At 47.8% G+C, this 16,388-nt stretch overlaps 1 protein-coding gene across 2 annotated transcripts in view; it reads left to right on the top strand.

Annotated features, from left to right (window-relative positions):
• The first annotated feature begins 240 nt into the window (after positions 1-240).
• The window catches only part of WRN (WRN RecQ like helicase), a 33,306-nt gene continuing 17,158 nt past the window's right edge, over positions 241-16,388 (top strand). For both annotated transcript variants that reach the window (XM_071555375.1, XM_071555376.1), the window contains exons 1-12: positions 241-446; positions 2,441-2,549; positions 3,326-3,441; positions 4,371-4,516; positions 7,177-7,325; positions 9,194-9,343; positions 12,242-12,314; positions 13,199-13,307; positions 13,822-14,224; positions 14,837-14,917; positions 15,249-15,393; positions 16,118-16,193. In XM_071555375.1, the coding sequence (XP_071411476.1) occupies positions 2,463-2,549; positions 3,326-3,441; positions 4,371-4,516; positions 7,177-7,325; positions 9,194-9,343; positions 12,242-12,314; positions 13,199-13,307; positions 13,822-14,224; positions 14,837-14,917; positions 15,249-15,393; positions 16,118-16,193 (1,535 nt within the window). In that variant the 5' untranslated portion in view covers positions 241-446; positions 2,441-2,462. The remainder of the gene's footprint in view (positions 447-2,440; positions 2,550-3,325; positions 3,442-4,370; positions 4,517-7,176; positions 7,326-9,193; positions 9,344-12,241; positions 12,315-13,198; positions 13,308-13,821; positions 14,225-14,836; positions 14,918-15,248; positions 15,394-16,117; positions 16,194-16,388) is intronic.

Below are 16,388 nucleotides of genomic sequence, written 5' to 3' on the forward strand. Positions count from 1 at the left end.
CGCTCCGCCCCGCCCCGGCCCTCCCCGGCCCGCCCCGGCCCCGCCCGGCCGAGAGCGGCGGCGGCGGCAGCGCGGGGGGCGCCGGGGGGAGCGCGGCCCTCACGGCCCAGGGACTACAACTCCCACAGTGCCCCGCGGCCGCCGCCGCACTGCGCATGCGCGTCACCTCGAGTAACCCGAACGGAGACGGGGGCGGGGGCGCCGGTGACGTCTTTAAGGCGCGACGCGGAGTGACGCGTAACGACTGCGCGGCGGGCACTCCGTGAGGCGGCAGGGCCGGCGCTCCCGGACCGGGCACGGACAGGCCGCGACCCCCAAACCGGCCCCGTCAGAGCCCTCTGGGCAGCGCCCGCGGCCCCACCCGGCATCCTGCGGGGACGGCGGCACTGCGGGCTGCGGGGAAAACGCGCCGAGGCCGGTTGTGGTGGGAGCACTGGCGACAGGAGGTGAGGGTCTGGGGGCGCTGTAGTGGGAGGTGCAGCGATGGGAGGCACTGGGAGGACACTGGGGGGGACATTGGGGGGGACATTGGGAGACAGTTTGGGGGTGCTGGAAGGCAGTGGGTGAAGCTCTGAGGTGTAGTGAGGGGGGTACTGGAATGCTGGTGCTGGGAGCACTGGGGGGGGCGGGATTGGGGCCCTGGGGGGGGGGGGGGCGGGATTGGGGCCCTGGGGGGGGGGGGGGGGGGGGCGGGATTGGGGCCCTGGGGGGGGGGGGGGGGGGGCGGGATTGGGGCCCTGGGGGGGGGGGGGGGGGGGGCGGGATTGGGGCCCTGGGGGGGGGGGGGGGGGGCGGGATTGGGGCCCTGGGGGGGGGGGGGGGGGGGCGGGTTTGGGGCCCTGGGGGGGGGGGGGGCGGGTTTGGGGCCCTGGGGGGGCGGGTTTGGGCCACTGGGGGCCAAGAGGTGAAGCACTGGGGACACGGGCAGGAGGTGGAGTGGTGGGAATGCTGGAGGGGGCAGTACTGGGGTCTGGCAGCGCTGGGAGGGCGGTACTGGGAGCACTGGGGAGCAGGAGAGGAAGATCTGCGGGGACTGGGACGGGAGTTGTAGTGATGGGGGGCACCGGGTGGAGCTCCGGGGGCACCGGGGGTGGCACCGGGTGGAGCTCCGGGGGCACCGGGGGTGGCACCGGGTGGAGCTCCGGGGGCACCGGGGGTGGCACCGGGTGGAGCTCCGGGGGCACCGGGGGTGGCACCGGGTGGAGCTCCGGGGGCACCGGGGGGTGGCACCGGGTGGAGCTCCGGGGGCACCGGGGGTGGCACCGGGTGGAGCTCCGGGGGCACCGGGGGTGGCACCGGGTGGAGCTCCGGGGGCACCGGGGGTGGCACCGGGTGGAGCTCCGGGGGCACCGGGGGTGGCACCGGGTGGAGCTCCGGGGGCACCGGGGGTGGCACCGGGGGGTGCAGCTCCGGGGGCACCGGGGGGGCAGCGGGGGGTGCAGCTCCGGGGGCACCGGGGGGGCAATGGCTGGAGCTCTGGGGGCACCGGGGGGGCAATGGCTGGAGCTCTGGGGGCACCGGGGGGGCAATGGCTGGAGCTCTGGGGGCACCGGGGGGCAATGGCTGGAGCTCTGGGGGTACTGGGGGGCAATGGCTGGAGCTCTGGGGGTACTGGGGGGCAATGGCTGGAGCTCTGGGGACACTGGGAGGCCATGCTGGGTTGGAGGGGAGGGCAGGAGGTCCTGCCTGCCCAGAGCTGGTGGGAGCCTCTTTGCAGTGGAGAAATAAAGCATTTTACCCCTGGTGTGAGGGCTCGGCTGGGGCTCCACGTGTGCTGCTGGTTATCCCGAGGGTTCCTGTGCTGGGTGGGAGCCTCCCATGCCATGCTGAGCGTTCCTGAGTCCCCATTGGTGGCTTAACTGGTGGTGCTGCAGGGGGGGACAAGTTAGAACAGGAAAAGGTGGTTTTGAGTGCTGAGAAATGGGAATTTCCTGGGATTTCTACTCTTTTTGTGAGGAGAGAGTGTCCTTTCAGGCAGCAGTGGCCCAGTTTTGGTTTTTGGAGTGTTCTGAGCACGTGGGGATTAGTGGGAAGAAGCAGGATGAGAAAATTCTTCTTTTTGAAGTGTTTTGCTCCATTTCCAGTGCAGTAAATCCCACCAGGGAGAGGCTGGAACAGCTCCCATCCGGTCACAGCTGGGAATTCCTGTTCCTTTTCCCTGGGAGAAGCCCCCAGTCCTCAGGGCTGTTTGGGACAGCATGTCCTGACTTCCATTTCTTCTAACCTGTCCTTGGAGTGCCTTCCCATTCCAGGGAATGTGCCCTGGTGCCTGGGCTGTCTGTTCTTGGGAGCTGCTCCTGGTTAATCCCTATCCTGGCAAAGCCTTAATTAATATTTTAACTTGAAGTTTTCCATAGTTTTGTTCAGGCCTGACTGCAGTGACTGCTCCTCTCTGTACAGACTGACTTCTAATGTCTTGTTTTGGTTGTTTTTAATGCAGAGGGAACTGAAATGTGGGAAATATGGATGTGGTAACTGCTGCTCTGCAGGATAAATATCCCAAGTGGATGCTCACACAGAGCCAGGAGGGAAGTTGGGGGGATAAAAAGGTAGGTCATGGTTTGGGGGGCATAAAAACCAATTTGGGAGCCTGTGCCTCTGGTCTTTGTTGGTGTTTTCAGCTGTAAATTGTAATTAAATGTAGTTTCTTTTGTGTTATTTCTGGTTAAAGCAGCTTGTTGATCTCTTTTTCTACATTAAAATCTCTTGTGCTGCTGGAACATCTTTTTTTTTTTTGCCATTATCTCCATTAAAATTTCCTCCTGACAGCCTGGAATTTCCAACCATCCAAATGTGAGGCAGTTTGGATGAGCTGCTGTCCCAGGAATGTGGGCTGTGCATCCCCAAGGACTGGGGGTTCCTCATCCATGGCATGTGGGAGCTCCAGAGGGAATAACTTTGACTTGTGGGGTTCTGAGAATGCCCTTTGTGCATTTGCACATGTTTGATATTCCAGGAGGTTTTGTGGCTCAGATGGGGCAGAAAAAATAATTGTTCATCAATTTGTTGATGTCTCAGAATGTTTGTGTGTCCTTGAGGGTTTTTTCTGCATGTTCAATAAAGGGATCCTTCCCCAACACCTGAAACAGCTTTAAAAATTAGCAAATTCATTAATGACAGAAAAAACAAAGCACTCAGTTCAGCAGTTTTTCTTCTGGGAAGGGGGAGTAAATAATTAATGGCTTGGATATTATGAAATATCAGGTGAAACCACCATAATCCAAGTTCAGGAGGGAAACTGGGGCAGGAATATTTTGATAAGGGGGGTGTGTCAGCCTGGCTGGGTGTCTGTGGTGGCCTTTCAGTCCCTGCTGTTGTTTGGCAGGATCCTGGTGTGCAGAGGAGTGTTCTGGAGGATGGGCTGCCCTTCCTGCAGTTCTCTGGCTCTGTTGTTTACAGCTATGAGGCCAAGGACTGCTCCCTTCTCTCAGAGGATATCAGGTAACAACTCTCAGCCTGTTTTCCCTTTTTTTTTTGGGTGCTTTTTCTCTTTTTGGCTCCTGGGAATGGTTTCCCATTTAGTTTTTTTTAATGGGTGGTGCCATTGCTGAACTCACAGTCCCTCTGAGCACAAACAGTGAAGGTCCTGCTGCAGGTTCTTTGCCTTCCACATGAGCTTCAGTGACTTCATGGACAAATAAAAGCTGTAAGAAATCAAGGACAAATGTTCATTCCTAACTGGGGGACTTGGAAAAAAAGATGGGTCAATTTATGGTGCAAATCAATAATTATTTCCCCTTTTTTAAGCAGCAGATTTCATGTTAGTGGGGGAAAAATGGATACAAAACTCCCAGTGCTGTGGGATAAATAGAGAACAATCTTTGCAAGGAATTTGGGATAAATAAACAGTATTTGAGAGGAATATAAACTATTTTATCATCTCCTGTGTCTGGCTGTCCTTGAGGGTTATGTGGCAAGGTTTGGGTGCTGGGGATTAAAGGCCTTGTCCCCCTGAGAGGGGAGAGGTGGGAATTTAGGATTTGAGCCAGGGAAGAAGGGAGGGGTGGAGGGAAGATATTTTCAAGCTTGAGTTTTATTTTCCTTTCATTGGTAATAAATTAGTAAATTTTCATGTTTGTTTTGCCTCTGATGGTAATTGGTGAGTGGTCTCTCCTTGACTTGTCAATCCACAAACTTAAGTTAATTAAAAATAATACACTATTTGCCATCAAATCAGGGGAGTGTTGAGAGGTGTTTCTTGTGGGCCAGCAGGAATTTGAGGTTTTTATGGTCCTGCTGTTAAGGTGGTTTGTGCCCTGCCAGTGTGAGAGGAATGGGCTGGGAGTCTCCTCATCTTTACAGATGATTCAAGGTGGGTGTTTTCAGTACTGGAGAAGAGCTGCTAAATGTGGGGTGTCTGTTCTTTCCAGGCAGAGCTTGGCAGGTGGAGCTGCTGTTGGATTTGATGTTGAGTGGCCCCCGTTGTACACGAGAGGGAAAACAGCCAGAATTGCTGTGATCCAGCTCTGTGTCACTGAGGACAAGTGTTACTTGTTTCACATCTCCTCCATGGCAGGTACTCAGCTCTCTCCCTTCTCATTTAGGGCATGAACTGCCCCTTGGTTCTTGTGGTGAAGTTTGAACTTGGCCTTGAGCAGTGGCTGAGAATTCCCACCACACTGGATGGCAAATTTCCATCCTTTTTCTCCCCTTTCCCCACCTGAAATGAAGGGATTTCATCCAAGAGTGATGCTCATCAAGGCCATCTCAGCCCCCTGTGTGCTTGAAAACAGCACATTGGGTTCTGAACAGGGTAAAAGTCCTACTTGAGGTTCCATTTTCTGCCTCTTTTATTCCAGTTTTAAAGATTTAACTCCCTGCTCCTGTGATGAGCTTTCTGTTCAGTGCCAAGAAAAACAATGAGCATGAGTAGAACACGTTATATTTTTGTGATTTTTTTTTTTAATTTGGCTTCAACAAACCCCTGAAAAATGCTGTGTCTTGTGCTGTTTCCTCCCAGTACCTGCATTTGATGACACCAGTTGGGGAAACAACACTGGCTACCTGGTGTGATGCAGCTGTGGGGAGAGGAGGAGGGCTGAAAAACAGAGTCTGAATTCATTATGGATGTGAATAAAAGCTTCCAAATAGGGGAAAACAGCAATGAGGGAAGGAGGCTGCAATTTTATAACCTTTGGCTTAAAATGTTAGATTGAAACTCTGCCTGGGAGAGGTTTCTGATTTCCCTGGGGGGCCTCACACTGAGCTGTAATAGCAGTAATTTTAATGTTGGTGTTCAATCCTTTGTCATTTAGAGCAAATGGGGTGGAAAATTTAATTGCTGGAGGCTATTCCATCAGGAGCACAAAAAAATAACTGTGAGGAGAGGAAGCTGAGGGAAGAAGAGTCATAAAGAGCTGAAATGATTCTGGAAGGGGAGATGTTTGAGTGTCAGAGCTGCCACAGCAGGAGAGGGTGTTTCCTCCTGCACTGTTTGCCAGAATTCCTGTTCCTGCCAGTGGGAATTGCACCTGGAACTGATGGAGGTGCCAACCATTTTGCAGGATCCACAGCCAGTTTTTGCTCATTATGCCAATATATTTGACCTGCAGAAATACAGATATTGGCTAATTACCCCCTCACAACAAAAAGCAGTGAGTCTTAGCAAAAAAACCCTCAGCTTTCTTTGCAGGAGCAACAGAGTTCTTGGATTGTGTATAAAGGACAAAAATACTTATTGGGAAGATTGTTCATAATTTTTCCCTTTTTAGTCTTTTTTTTTAATTTCCATACAGACTTCTCAATGTGCTTGTGTAGCCTTGAACTCAGATCCCTATTTTTGGTTTTTGTGAGTCACTTTTCTAGGAAGGAGGTGGTGGAAAAGGGACACAAGTTCTCCACTGGGAAGTGCCCATCCTTCAGGGTTTTAATGATGATTTTCTCAAGTGAAAATCCCTTATTCACTAAGTCAGCTGCATATTGCAGGGGGTTATTTGGCTGAGTTTTGTCTCCTTTGTGGAGGACTTTTCATCTTTTTTGTGGCTGAGCTGCTTTGGAGATGAACTCTCTGCACTGGACAGCACCAGGTTGCTGCAGTTCTGGTTTTTTTTGTTTTTTTTTTTTACCATTTATTTTGTAAGTCTTTGGATTGGACCTGCAACTTCTGAGTCCACCACAGAGCTGCCAAAGTGCCTGTAGAGTGTCAGTGGCAGGCAGAGGGCTGTGGAAATCAGGCAGAAACAAACCCAGCCATGCCAAGTGTTTGTTGAGGACATAACCACAAATTGCAGGGCTGGAAAAGGTGAAATGGGAACTCAGAACCAAGGCAGGTGCTGAGTGCTGTGTGTTTGTGCAGTGCTGTGGTTGTGGGCACTGGAATTGCACTTCAGACCAACTCAGGGTATCCACCTGTGGGGTCCTGAAGGGGTGGATTTAAATGAGATGCTCTGAGTTTTAATTGGGAGTGAACACAGAGGGGAGGAAAAGGCTGTGACTGTTGAAGCTGAAGTGTTTGTGGCTGTTCCCTCCTGTAGGAAATGAGCTGAGAAAGCTGCTTTAACTCAGTCCTGGAAGCTTGAAAATACCCTTTGATTCAGAATTTCTGGGCCATCAGTTGGGGATAAATCTAAATACAATACTGAGTACATGCTTGAATATTGTGGGGTTTTCTTGATGAGTTTTTGGGCTTGGTTGAGGATCTGGTTGGTGAATTCTGTTTTCCAAAGGTAGCTGGAGCAGCCCAGCACTGGCTCTGAGTGTCCCCACAGAACCTGTGCCCCTGCTGATGTCCCCTGCTTAAACTCCTGCCCACAGATTGTAAATAGCAAAAACTGGAAAGAAATTATGTGGAAAATAATAAAATATACCATTTGGTTTCATGAACATCCTATTTTAAGAATTAAACATTCTTACAATTAGAGGTTGCCTTTTTATGTGATGTAACAGGCAAATTAAATAAGGTTGTTTCAGTGGGTTGTGTTTGGTTTGTTAAAGGTGCAGGATGAATTTGTGTTTCAAATGTTTCCTTCCTGTTGTCCTCAAATGATCCCTCACAACCAGTTGATGTTTTCAGTCATTCCAGACTCAAGTCACATAAGCAGAAGAACTTTGGGGGCTTTTCCTTCCCAAGCAAAGGGTGTTGCAGGAGGACTTTGTGCTTGGATTTTGACATTTCCACTGGACTTTCTGGCATCTTCCAGTATTGAGTTTCTCATGTTTGGGCTTAATCTATTTTAGGTTTTCCCAAGGGACTCAAAAGGCTGCTGGAAGATGAAACAATTAAAAAGGTTGGCGTAGGAATTGAGGGAGATCAATGGAAGCTGCTGAGTGACTTTGAAATCAAACTGAAGAGCTTTGTGGAACTGGCTGACGTTGCTAATGAGAAAGTAACACTTACAACCTTTTTGTTGTGGGAGGGAATCTTCTTATTGTGCTGTACAAAAGGAGTCTTTCCTTGTCTTGATAACTGTTCAATTCCAGTAGCAGAGGTGTCTGTTGGAATAAAGCAGAGATCTGTTAAAGCAGTTTAAAAACCCCTTTCACAACCTGCACAACTCAGTACTGTCTTCCAGTGAGCCAGTTTTTAATAACCATTTGTTCCCTTTGAGGTCTGTTCACCTTCAGTATTCACAAGGTGTGGCTTTTGAATTCAACTGCAGATGCTTTTCCTTTCATTCTTAGTGCTGGGAATTGCCAGGTGGAGTCCAGTCAGGGTTCTGCTGACCCTGGTGTCACTGTCCCAGCTCTGACTGAACCCTGTAAATAGGGTACAAGAGGGAAACCTTCCTGCCATGGCCTGCTGGGTGCTGCAGGGAAGCCTCAAACTCTTCCTTTGGAGGTGTTTCCCACAGTCTGGAGCTGTGAAAGTATCTTGACTCCCACAATTCTGCAGTTGGTGCAGTCATGCTGCATTTGGCACACCCTGAATTTCAGTTCACTTCCAGGGATGGCTTTTAATGTGGGGTGACCTGTGCTGTCTCGTTAGGAAAGAGAGCAAAAGGTTCATTTCCTTCCAGCACATCCTGCCTTATTTCTAGCATGTCCCTTAAAACTCTGCTCACTGTATGTGCAAGGCTTTTCCTTCCTGTGCTCTGTCTCTCTATGCCCTTCTCATTCCTTCTGTGATGCTCCAGCAGCATTTGGGGCAGTGCTTTCCACATAAACCACCTTAAAATTCCAGTTCCTGGTGGATTGGGGATTGTACAAATTTAACTGTTTTGTTCAGGAAGTAAAAGGAGCTGTTACTTCTCACATTTGGAGCTTCCTCAGTCACCCCCTTTTGTTTTAACTCGGGATAATTTGTTATGAAGATGAACAATGTGATCTCAGCAGCTCAAAAGTCTTTTGCTAAAGAGAAAACAAACCAAAAATGAACTTGAAAGTGAAGCAGGAGAGAACAAAGAACAGGGTTCTATATAATGGGGGAGGCTGGGAGAGCCTAAAAGGAACAGTTGGCAAGTTTTTTTATACCAGATCTGGGTGGAAGAGCTGATAATGCTGCACTGCTGCTCTTGGGCTCCATAGGGGGCCACGTTTTCCAAGTGGGAAGAGCAGCAGGTTCAGCAGGAAAGCTCCTTGGGCTCTGAAGGGAAGCTCCCCAAAGTGGCTTAGCTCAGTTGGTTCAAACTTGGTTGTAACAATGCCAAGGTCATGGGTTCAATCCCCTGTGTGGGCCACTGACTGAAGAGTTGGACTCGATGGTCCTTGTGGGTCCTTCCAGCTCAGAACAGTCTGGGGTTCTGTGTAGCAACTGTGATTGACAAGTGATTGCAGGAGCCATTGGGAGCAGCAGTGGTGGGGACTTGGGAAAGCTGCTTTCCAGCCCTTGGAGCAGTGGTTGGTGTGGGTACAGCTCTGCTCTTCTGCTCTGTGCTTGATTTCAGACTCACAAAAGATGTCAGACCTGACTATTCCTGTGTTTTTAGTAAATAAATCCCCCGTGTTTGATACTGAGTTTTCCTAATTAGAAAAGCAAATAAAAGTAAAGTCCTGAAGGAGAGGGGGGGTGCTATTTAAGTCCAGGGCTTTTAGTTTATCAACCAGAGACTGCTTTGTACAGATACTTCCTATTTTTTATAGTGTGACAATGGTGAGAACAGCTAATGCTTTGAAAAACCAAATGTATTTTGCCTAACCCAGAGCTCTTTGCTTCTCATGGGGGATGAATTACAACTCACTCTTTCTGGGGGTACATTCTGCCAGGTCCAGCTGCTTTTCCTTTTAACCAGGTCCTGGGTTGTGTTGTTTTCCCCAGCTGAAGTGCAAAGAGACATGGAGCCTGAATGGGCTGGTGAAACACCTCCTGGGGAAGCAGCTGCTGAAGGACAAGTCTGTGCGTTGCAGCAACTGGGAGAAGTTCCCCCTCAGTGAGGAGCAGAGACTCTATGCAGCCACAGATGCCTATGTAGGTACCACCATCCCACTCTGGCACTGAATTCCATCTCTAATCTGCTGCTGGCTGATGCTTTTGATGCCTTTCTGCTACCTGAGATCCCTGGGGTGCTTCAGGGTGGCAATGCCACCAAGGGGATTGTTACCCCAATTCCTTGTGTGTCTGGAGTCTTTAAACCTCAGTGTTCATCCAGAGTTTCATAGGGTGTTCCTTGGGCTTGGATGTGCCCAGTAATGTGGGCACCAAGTATTGTCTGAGGAGTGTCAGAATCACAGAATGGATTGGGTTGGAAAAGACCTCCAAGATCATCAAGTCCAACCCTTGATCCAACCCTACTGTGATCACCAACCCAGGGCACGGGGTTGGATCAAGATGTGGTGGCTTCTCAGTGCCACATCCATAGAATGACAGAATCATGGAATGGATTGGGTTGGAAAAGACCTCCGAGATCATCAAGTCCAACCCTTGATCCAACCCTACTGTGATCACCAACCCAGGGCACGGGGTTGGATCAAGATGTGGTGGCTTCTCAGTGCCACATCCATAGAATGACAGAATCATGGAATGGATTGGGTTGGAAAAGACCTCCGAGATCATCAAGTCCAACCCTTGATCCAACCCTACTGTGATCACCAGCCCAGGGCACGGAGTGCCCTGGGCTGGTGATCACAGTGGGGTTGGATCAAGACATGGTGGCTTCTCAGTGCCACATCCACAGAATGACAGAATCATAGAATGGATTGGGTTGGAAAAGCCCTCTGAGATCAAGTCCAACCCTTGGTCCAACTCCAGTCCCTTTACCAGATCATGGCACTCAGTGCCAGGGCCAAGCTCAGTTTCAAAACCTCCAGGGATGGGGAATCCACCCCCTCTCTGGGCAGCCCATTCCAATCCCTGAGCACTCTCTCTGCAAAGAATTTTTTTCTGCTCTCCAACTTCAATTTCCCCTGGCAGAGCTTGAGCCCATCGTGCCCCCTTGTCCTATTGCTGAGTGCCTGGGAGAAGAGACCAACCCCCACCTGGCCAGAACTTCCTTTCAGTGTCTGTCACTTCAAGTTGTCACCTCAGGGCAATGAGTTTTCATGGAGCAATCAGGGGGGTTTGTGTGGAGAAAAGCTGAATTCTTGCAGTGTGATCATCCCATGCAGGTGCAGCTTGGCTGGTGTGTATTTAAGTGCATTAATTGCTTATAGAAGTCAAGAGAGGGTCATCATTGGTATTCCCCTGTCTGCAAGTGTTCACTGTAGCTTGTTACCACTTTTGGATGTGTTTGCTACTTTTTTTGTCCTTTTTCTTAGCTGCTTATGAACCAAAATCCTGCTGAATGTAGGATGTGAGATAAAATTCAAAAGCAACTTAGAAAAAACCAAAACCTTCTCCAGTGGATAATGCAGGAGAACCACAGTGTGGATTCTCAGGATGAGTTATTCAGTTGCATGTGGGGGTTTTGGGGATTTTTTGAGGGGTTTTTGTGACTTGGTTTTTCATTACTTTGCAAGCATTGTGGCTTTCCTGCAGTTCTGTGCAGGGTTTTACCAAAATGTTACTGGGTGCTGCTCCCTGGGAGAAAATCATTCCTTATGACAGCATAAAAAAGCCCCTTCTGGCTTTTGTTTCTGGGATTAGAGGAGGGGAAGTGGGACAGTGGTCCCTGTAGTGACTCAGGGAAACATTGCACATTTTCTAGTCCAGTTAAGTGTTCAGTTGTGGAGGGTTTAGCACCTGGGAAGACCCAAACCAGTAAAGACAAGAGGCTTTTTTTGTGCCTGGCTCAGCTTTTGTAGCATTTTCCAGGCAATGCATCTTTCCCACTATCTGTTCACCTGGATTGCCCTTCTGGAGCCCCCCAGGAAAACATGAGGGAGTGACTTGTTCCTTTTTCTCCTCTGAGATGCTCTGGTTAACACGTGCAGCCTAATTAGCACATTCCTGGCTTTAGGCTCTGTTTTTCTGTTAGAACTGATTATTCATGTCAAGGGAAATATTAAACACACTGGATCCACCTTGGAAGGTTTGTGGCTCTTTCCTGCAGCATGACATGAAATCTGAATGAGGGGAGCAGGTGGTGGGACTGGGAGCTTTCTGTGTGCTGCCAACTTGCCAAGATGCTCATTCTGGGATCTGTGTCAGAGCATCCCAATCCAAAGGGGATCCCACGTCAGGATTTAGCCTTTTGTTCAGCATTCTGTGACCTGGACCTGGTGGATGATGGAGTCAGGATGGGACGGTGTGGGCCAATAACTTGCAGTTTGCTTGGTTGTTTTCTTTTGTAGTTTAGTCTCTTAAGATGTTTGAAAAAAAAGATGGGTCAATTTATGGTGCAAATCAATAATTGTTTCCCTTTTTTTGTGCAGCAGATCTCATGTTAGTGGGGAAAAATGACTACAAAACTTGCAGTGCTGTGGGATAAATGAGGAACAATCTTTGCAAGGAACATGGGATAAATAAACAGTATTTGAGAGGAATATGAACTATTTTATCATCTCCTGTGTCTGGCTGTCCTTGAGGGTTATGTGGCAAGGTTTTGGTGCTGGGGATTAAAGGCCTTGTCCCCCTGAGAGGGGAGAGGTGGGAATTTAGGATTTGAGCCAGGGAAGAAGGGAGGGGTGGAGGGAAGATATTTTCAAGCTTGAGTTTTATTTTCCATTATCCTAATCTGATTTCATTGGTAATAAATTAGTTAATTTTGATGTGTCTGTTTTACCTGGGATGGTAATTGGTGAGTGCTCTCTCCTTGTCTTGTCAATCCACAAACTGGAATTATTTATGACTAATACACTATTTGCCATCAAGTAAGTTCAGTTTTGAGAGGTGTTTCTTGTAGCCTTGTGGACCAGCAGAAATTTGAGGGTTTTATGGTCTTGGTGAGTTTTCTGCTGCTGAGTATTAATTATGTCCTTTCTCTTGCAGGCTGGCTACATGGTGTATGAAAAACTGAAAAACATGACTAACAGAGACCAAACCCAATTTTATGCAAGGAAAGGTGAGTTATGTAATCAAGCATAAGGAATTTATTCAATGTACAAGTGAATATTCCATTTCTCAACAGGTTTTTTTATACCAGGATTGTTTGGCTTTTCTGTGTGAGGAGAGATCACTCCCAGAGGGAGCAGACAGTAAAAACTCTGGTAGCTCAGAGTTACTGTGCCCTGTGACCATTTCCCACAGAGATGTAGGAAACCAGTCTTGGGATGCTGTTTGTGTCTGTCTCTGCTGTGCACAGAGGTGGGAACAATTCCTGGTGTCATTCCAGTTTATGGAAACACTTCAGTGAGTTAATTTCAATTCTGCTGATGCAGGGACAAGAATTTAAGAAGAAATGAGGCCACAAAACAAACCATGTTATCAAGTAGTGCTTTCCTTGAGACATATAAATACGACCTAAATGTTTTAGAGCAGCTTAGCATTATTTACTTAATTAGAGAATTGATTTTAATATCTTAGTTTCTGTCCAGTTCCATGTTTCATAAGGGAAGTATGACAAGTAGCTTGGGACTGAAAAAGAGCCTTTTTGCCTTCCTATCAAGACAGGAATGGCCTTACTGTCCCCTTAATGAGAGCTGCAGGTTTTTGGTCTTGGTTTAGACAGCATGTCCATGTTAGCAGCTCTTTCCTGGGAGCTGGAGGGAAGCAGGGAGGGATCACTTGGAGTGCTCCTGTTGTGTGTCTGTTTTCCCTGAGTGTGTGTAATGGAGGAGATGCAGAGCAGAAGCTTGGCCTGATTCCCTGAGTACTTGGATTTTAAGCCCTTGAAAAAGCTGCCTTGTCAGCTGTAGATCTTGTAGGAATGCAGTTCCTGGAATGGGATTTCTTTATATAGATATTAGACCCCAATTACTGTGGAATAACTCCTGGCCTTTCTTGCAGTGGCCACGTCTGAGTGTGTGAAGGAGCGTTTGACTTCACTGGCTGAAGAGATAACAGCCCTGGCTTCCCACATCCCTGACTCCTCTGGACAACTGGAAAACTTCCAGAGGTCAGGTTTTTGCCAACTTATCTCCACTTGGCCTCTAAAAATCAGTGTTTGGATATGAGGTCCCATGAAACAAAAGACACCTGAGTGAGGAGCCATCTGTTGCCTGTGGGTCCTTTTCCAAGAAAACATTGCCTTGACTTGTGGGAATGTGTTTTCACTGGTCAAATTGCAATGGGTTGGACACTGATATCTTGGCTGAGTTTTAGTTCTTGCTGAACCTTATTTTGTAACTACTCAGGACTCTTGTGACTGCCCACTGGAAATCTGGGGACTTGATATGAGCAGGGGAGCAATAAATACCAAAGTGGTTTTGGAGGGTTTTTATAGGTTGGGTTTTTTCACTGTAAGTAAATTTAATTTTCTTCTCATAAAATTGTCATCTCAGTTGCATTTGAGGGAGGGTTTCTGTGTCAAGTTTTGGACAAACTCAGTCTGGAAAGACAGGTAACTGCAGAATCCTCTGTTCTGATTGTAGCTTGGGTGGATGTAGTAACTGCTTTGCTTTACCTCTTAGGGCTGCAGAAATACTGGCTGAGATATCAGGGAATGTGAATGCCTTAAGAAGCACATTGTTGGGTTCAGGTTCCCCTTCTGGACAGGAGAGGAGCTGTGGTGCAACTGCAACAAATTCTGAGGCCAAGTCAGCAGGTGTTGAAGCACAAAATGCTGACTGTGCCAAACCACTTGAAGGTGACTTCAACATCTGCTCTGATGCCACACTGGCTGCCCTCTGGGAGGGAGAGAGTCATGGAGAGGAGGCAGAGAGAGGGAACACTGTGGAAAACAGGGCTTCAGCAGCCACACCTGTGGACAAAGCAGAGAGAGATGACTTCATGTCACTGGACATTACTGAGCAAGAGCTTCAGGTCTTGGAATGTCAGGCTGCAGAAGAGCTGGTCAACGAAGCTGCACCTGAGGTAATTATTTCCCACAAGATTTTGAAAATTTTTTATCACTGAGAGAATATTCAGGTGTTTTGGAAGAAGGGCTCACTCTGGGAAGTGCCTGTGGGGGTAGTTCAGCCCAGAGCTGCTCTTCAGTCTTGTGTTTGGAAGGGTTGGTACCCAGGAGCTCTAGGTAGTCTCAGTAGTTTTTGTCTTTCACTTCTTAGTCTGTTACCAAAGAATTCCTTGCAGTGTGGGGACCAGTTCTGCACTGGAGCATCTTCAGCTTGAGCATGAGAAAAAGCAGCTCTGTTTGCAAGGGATCCAAAAATGAACAGTCCTCCCAGTGGCTGTGGATTGATGCCTCCTAAATCAGACTCATATTACCTTATGTTCTAACTGTTGTGATACTGCTGTTTTCTGTCTTACTACAGGGCCTTGTTAAGGTCCAATATTTCTTTCAAATATTTCATTTTTAGTGGAGAGGCTTCAGAGCTGAATGTTGACCTTAACTATTTTTGGTAAAAAGCAAAAGCCTACAGAGAAATGGTTTATAACATGTACATGATCAGAGGTTTAGAGCATTGTGGGTAAAACAGAAATGACTTTGCTGCTAAGAAGAAAATTGTGGTTTTGGTTTTTCAGGAGGAATCTTCCACTGACAATGAACAAAATGTTTCCTGTGTCATTGAGAGTGATGAAGAACTGGAAATGGAGATGCTGAAAGTGAGTGCCTCAGGGTTTATTTATCAGTCTTTCTCTGATGATGATGCTCTTGCATCACATGCAGTGGAGCATAGTTAAGGGGAGGGGATATTAAGTAAAACAGTGTTGCTTACAGAAGATGAATTTGTGGACACTTAAAGAATTCCATTTATTGGTGTTACAATATCCCCAGCATTTTGCAATCTTTGCTATACCAGCTTAGATTTCATCCCCTTCCTAGATCTGTTTTAACTACATTAGAACTTGTGTGTCCCTCTATCATATTACCTCAGATATGCATTTTATCTACCTGTTCATGCTCCAAAATAACTTTTCCCTCCTAATTTCTCAGTCTTTACATGATGTAGATGATTCTGAAGGAGTTGTACCTGAAAGTGAGTCCACCAAAGCCAGGAAAACTCCTGACACAGAAGTGACTGTAGCACCAGATGGTGATGAAGATGAAGGAATTGAGGAAGAGGAGGAGGAATATTTTGGTAGGTGTTTTTTTGTTTGTTTGGGTTTGGGGTTTTTGTTTGGGGTTTTTTTGTGTGTGTGTATTTGTTGTTTTGGAGGGTTTATTTTTGGTGGTGGGGGTTTTTTTCAGTGCATAAATAAATAAATAAACAAACTGACTGTCTTCTAGAAGCAGCTGTGGAAGCACAGCAAGATTTGGTTTCTTCAAGCAGAAAGATGAAGCTCACCTGGGTTTCTGAGGGAGAATTTGGCCTGTGTAAAGATGCAAATGTAAAGATGGTACCTCTCATAGCTGCCTCTGTTCTGTTCTTCCATTGCTGCTTCATGGCAGAATCCTTGGGAAATTCTGCCTTGGAGATCTGCAACTGATGCCTTGGGGCTGTCCCTGTGGAGACAAACCCAGTGGGGAAAAGAGAGTGGAATGTGAGGAGAAACACACTTTGACTTGTTTGGATTAACCTGCTCTAAATGCTGCAGTTATGCATTACAGTCCTGTTGCTGTATCTCATTAATCAACCATATGTTCTGCTCTCATGCAAGGTCTCTGAGGAGCCTGTTTGCTGTTTTGAATCCTTCCTTCTAGGCTGTAAATATCTTGAGTTTGATGTCTCTTTTCACTGGAATTGCCCAAACTCTCAGCCCTGGGCATCACTAACCAGGAGCAGACTGTTGTTTGTCGAGGCAGTGCTTTCTCTCTGTAAAACTGAATCCCAGATGAGTGTTTTCTGCTCTCTCCCCCTAAAGATCCACTGCTGCCAGAGCCTGGGGAAAGCCACATCACGTGTCTGAAGACCTACTTTGGGCATTCCTCCTTCAAACCGTGGGTATATCTTTTGTTCAAATGGACACTCTCATTTTCTCTCCCTTTTTTCAACCTGGATGATGCTTTTATTAATACATACTTTGAAAAAAACCCAAACCACTGACAAACAAATCAAGGGCCCTGTTTGCAGTCTCTTGTGTTGACAATAAGTGACCCACAAGAACTACAGTTATTACTTGTGATTTCCTGTGA

The sequence above is a fragment of the Pithys albifrons genome, chromosome 5, assembly GCF_047495875.1.
Source record: "Pithys albifrons albifrons isolate INPA30051 chromosome 5, PitAlb_v1, whole genome shotgun sequence".
NCBI classification, from domain to species: domain Eukaryota; kingdom Metazoa; phylum Chordata; class Aves; order Passeriformes; family Thamnophilidae; genus Pithys; species Pithys albifrons.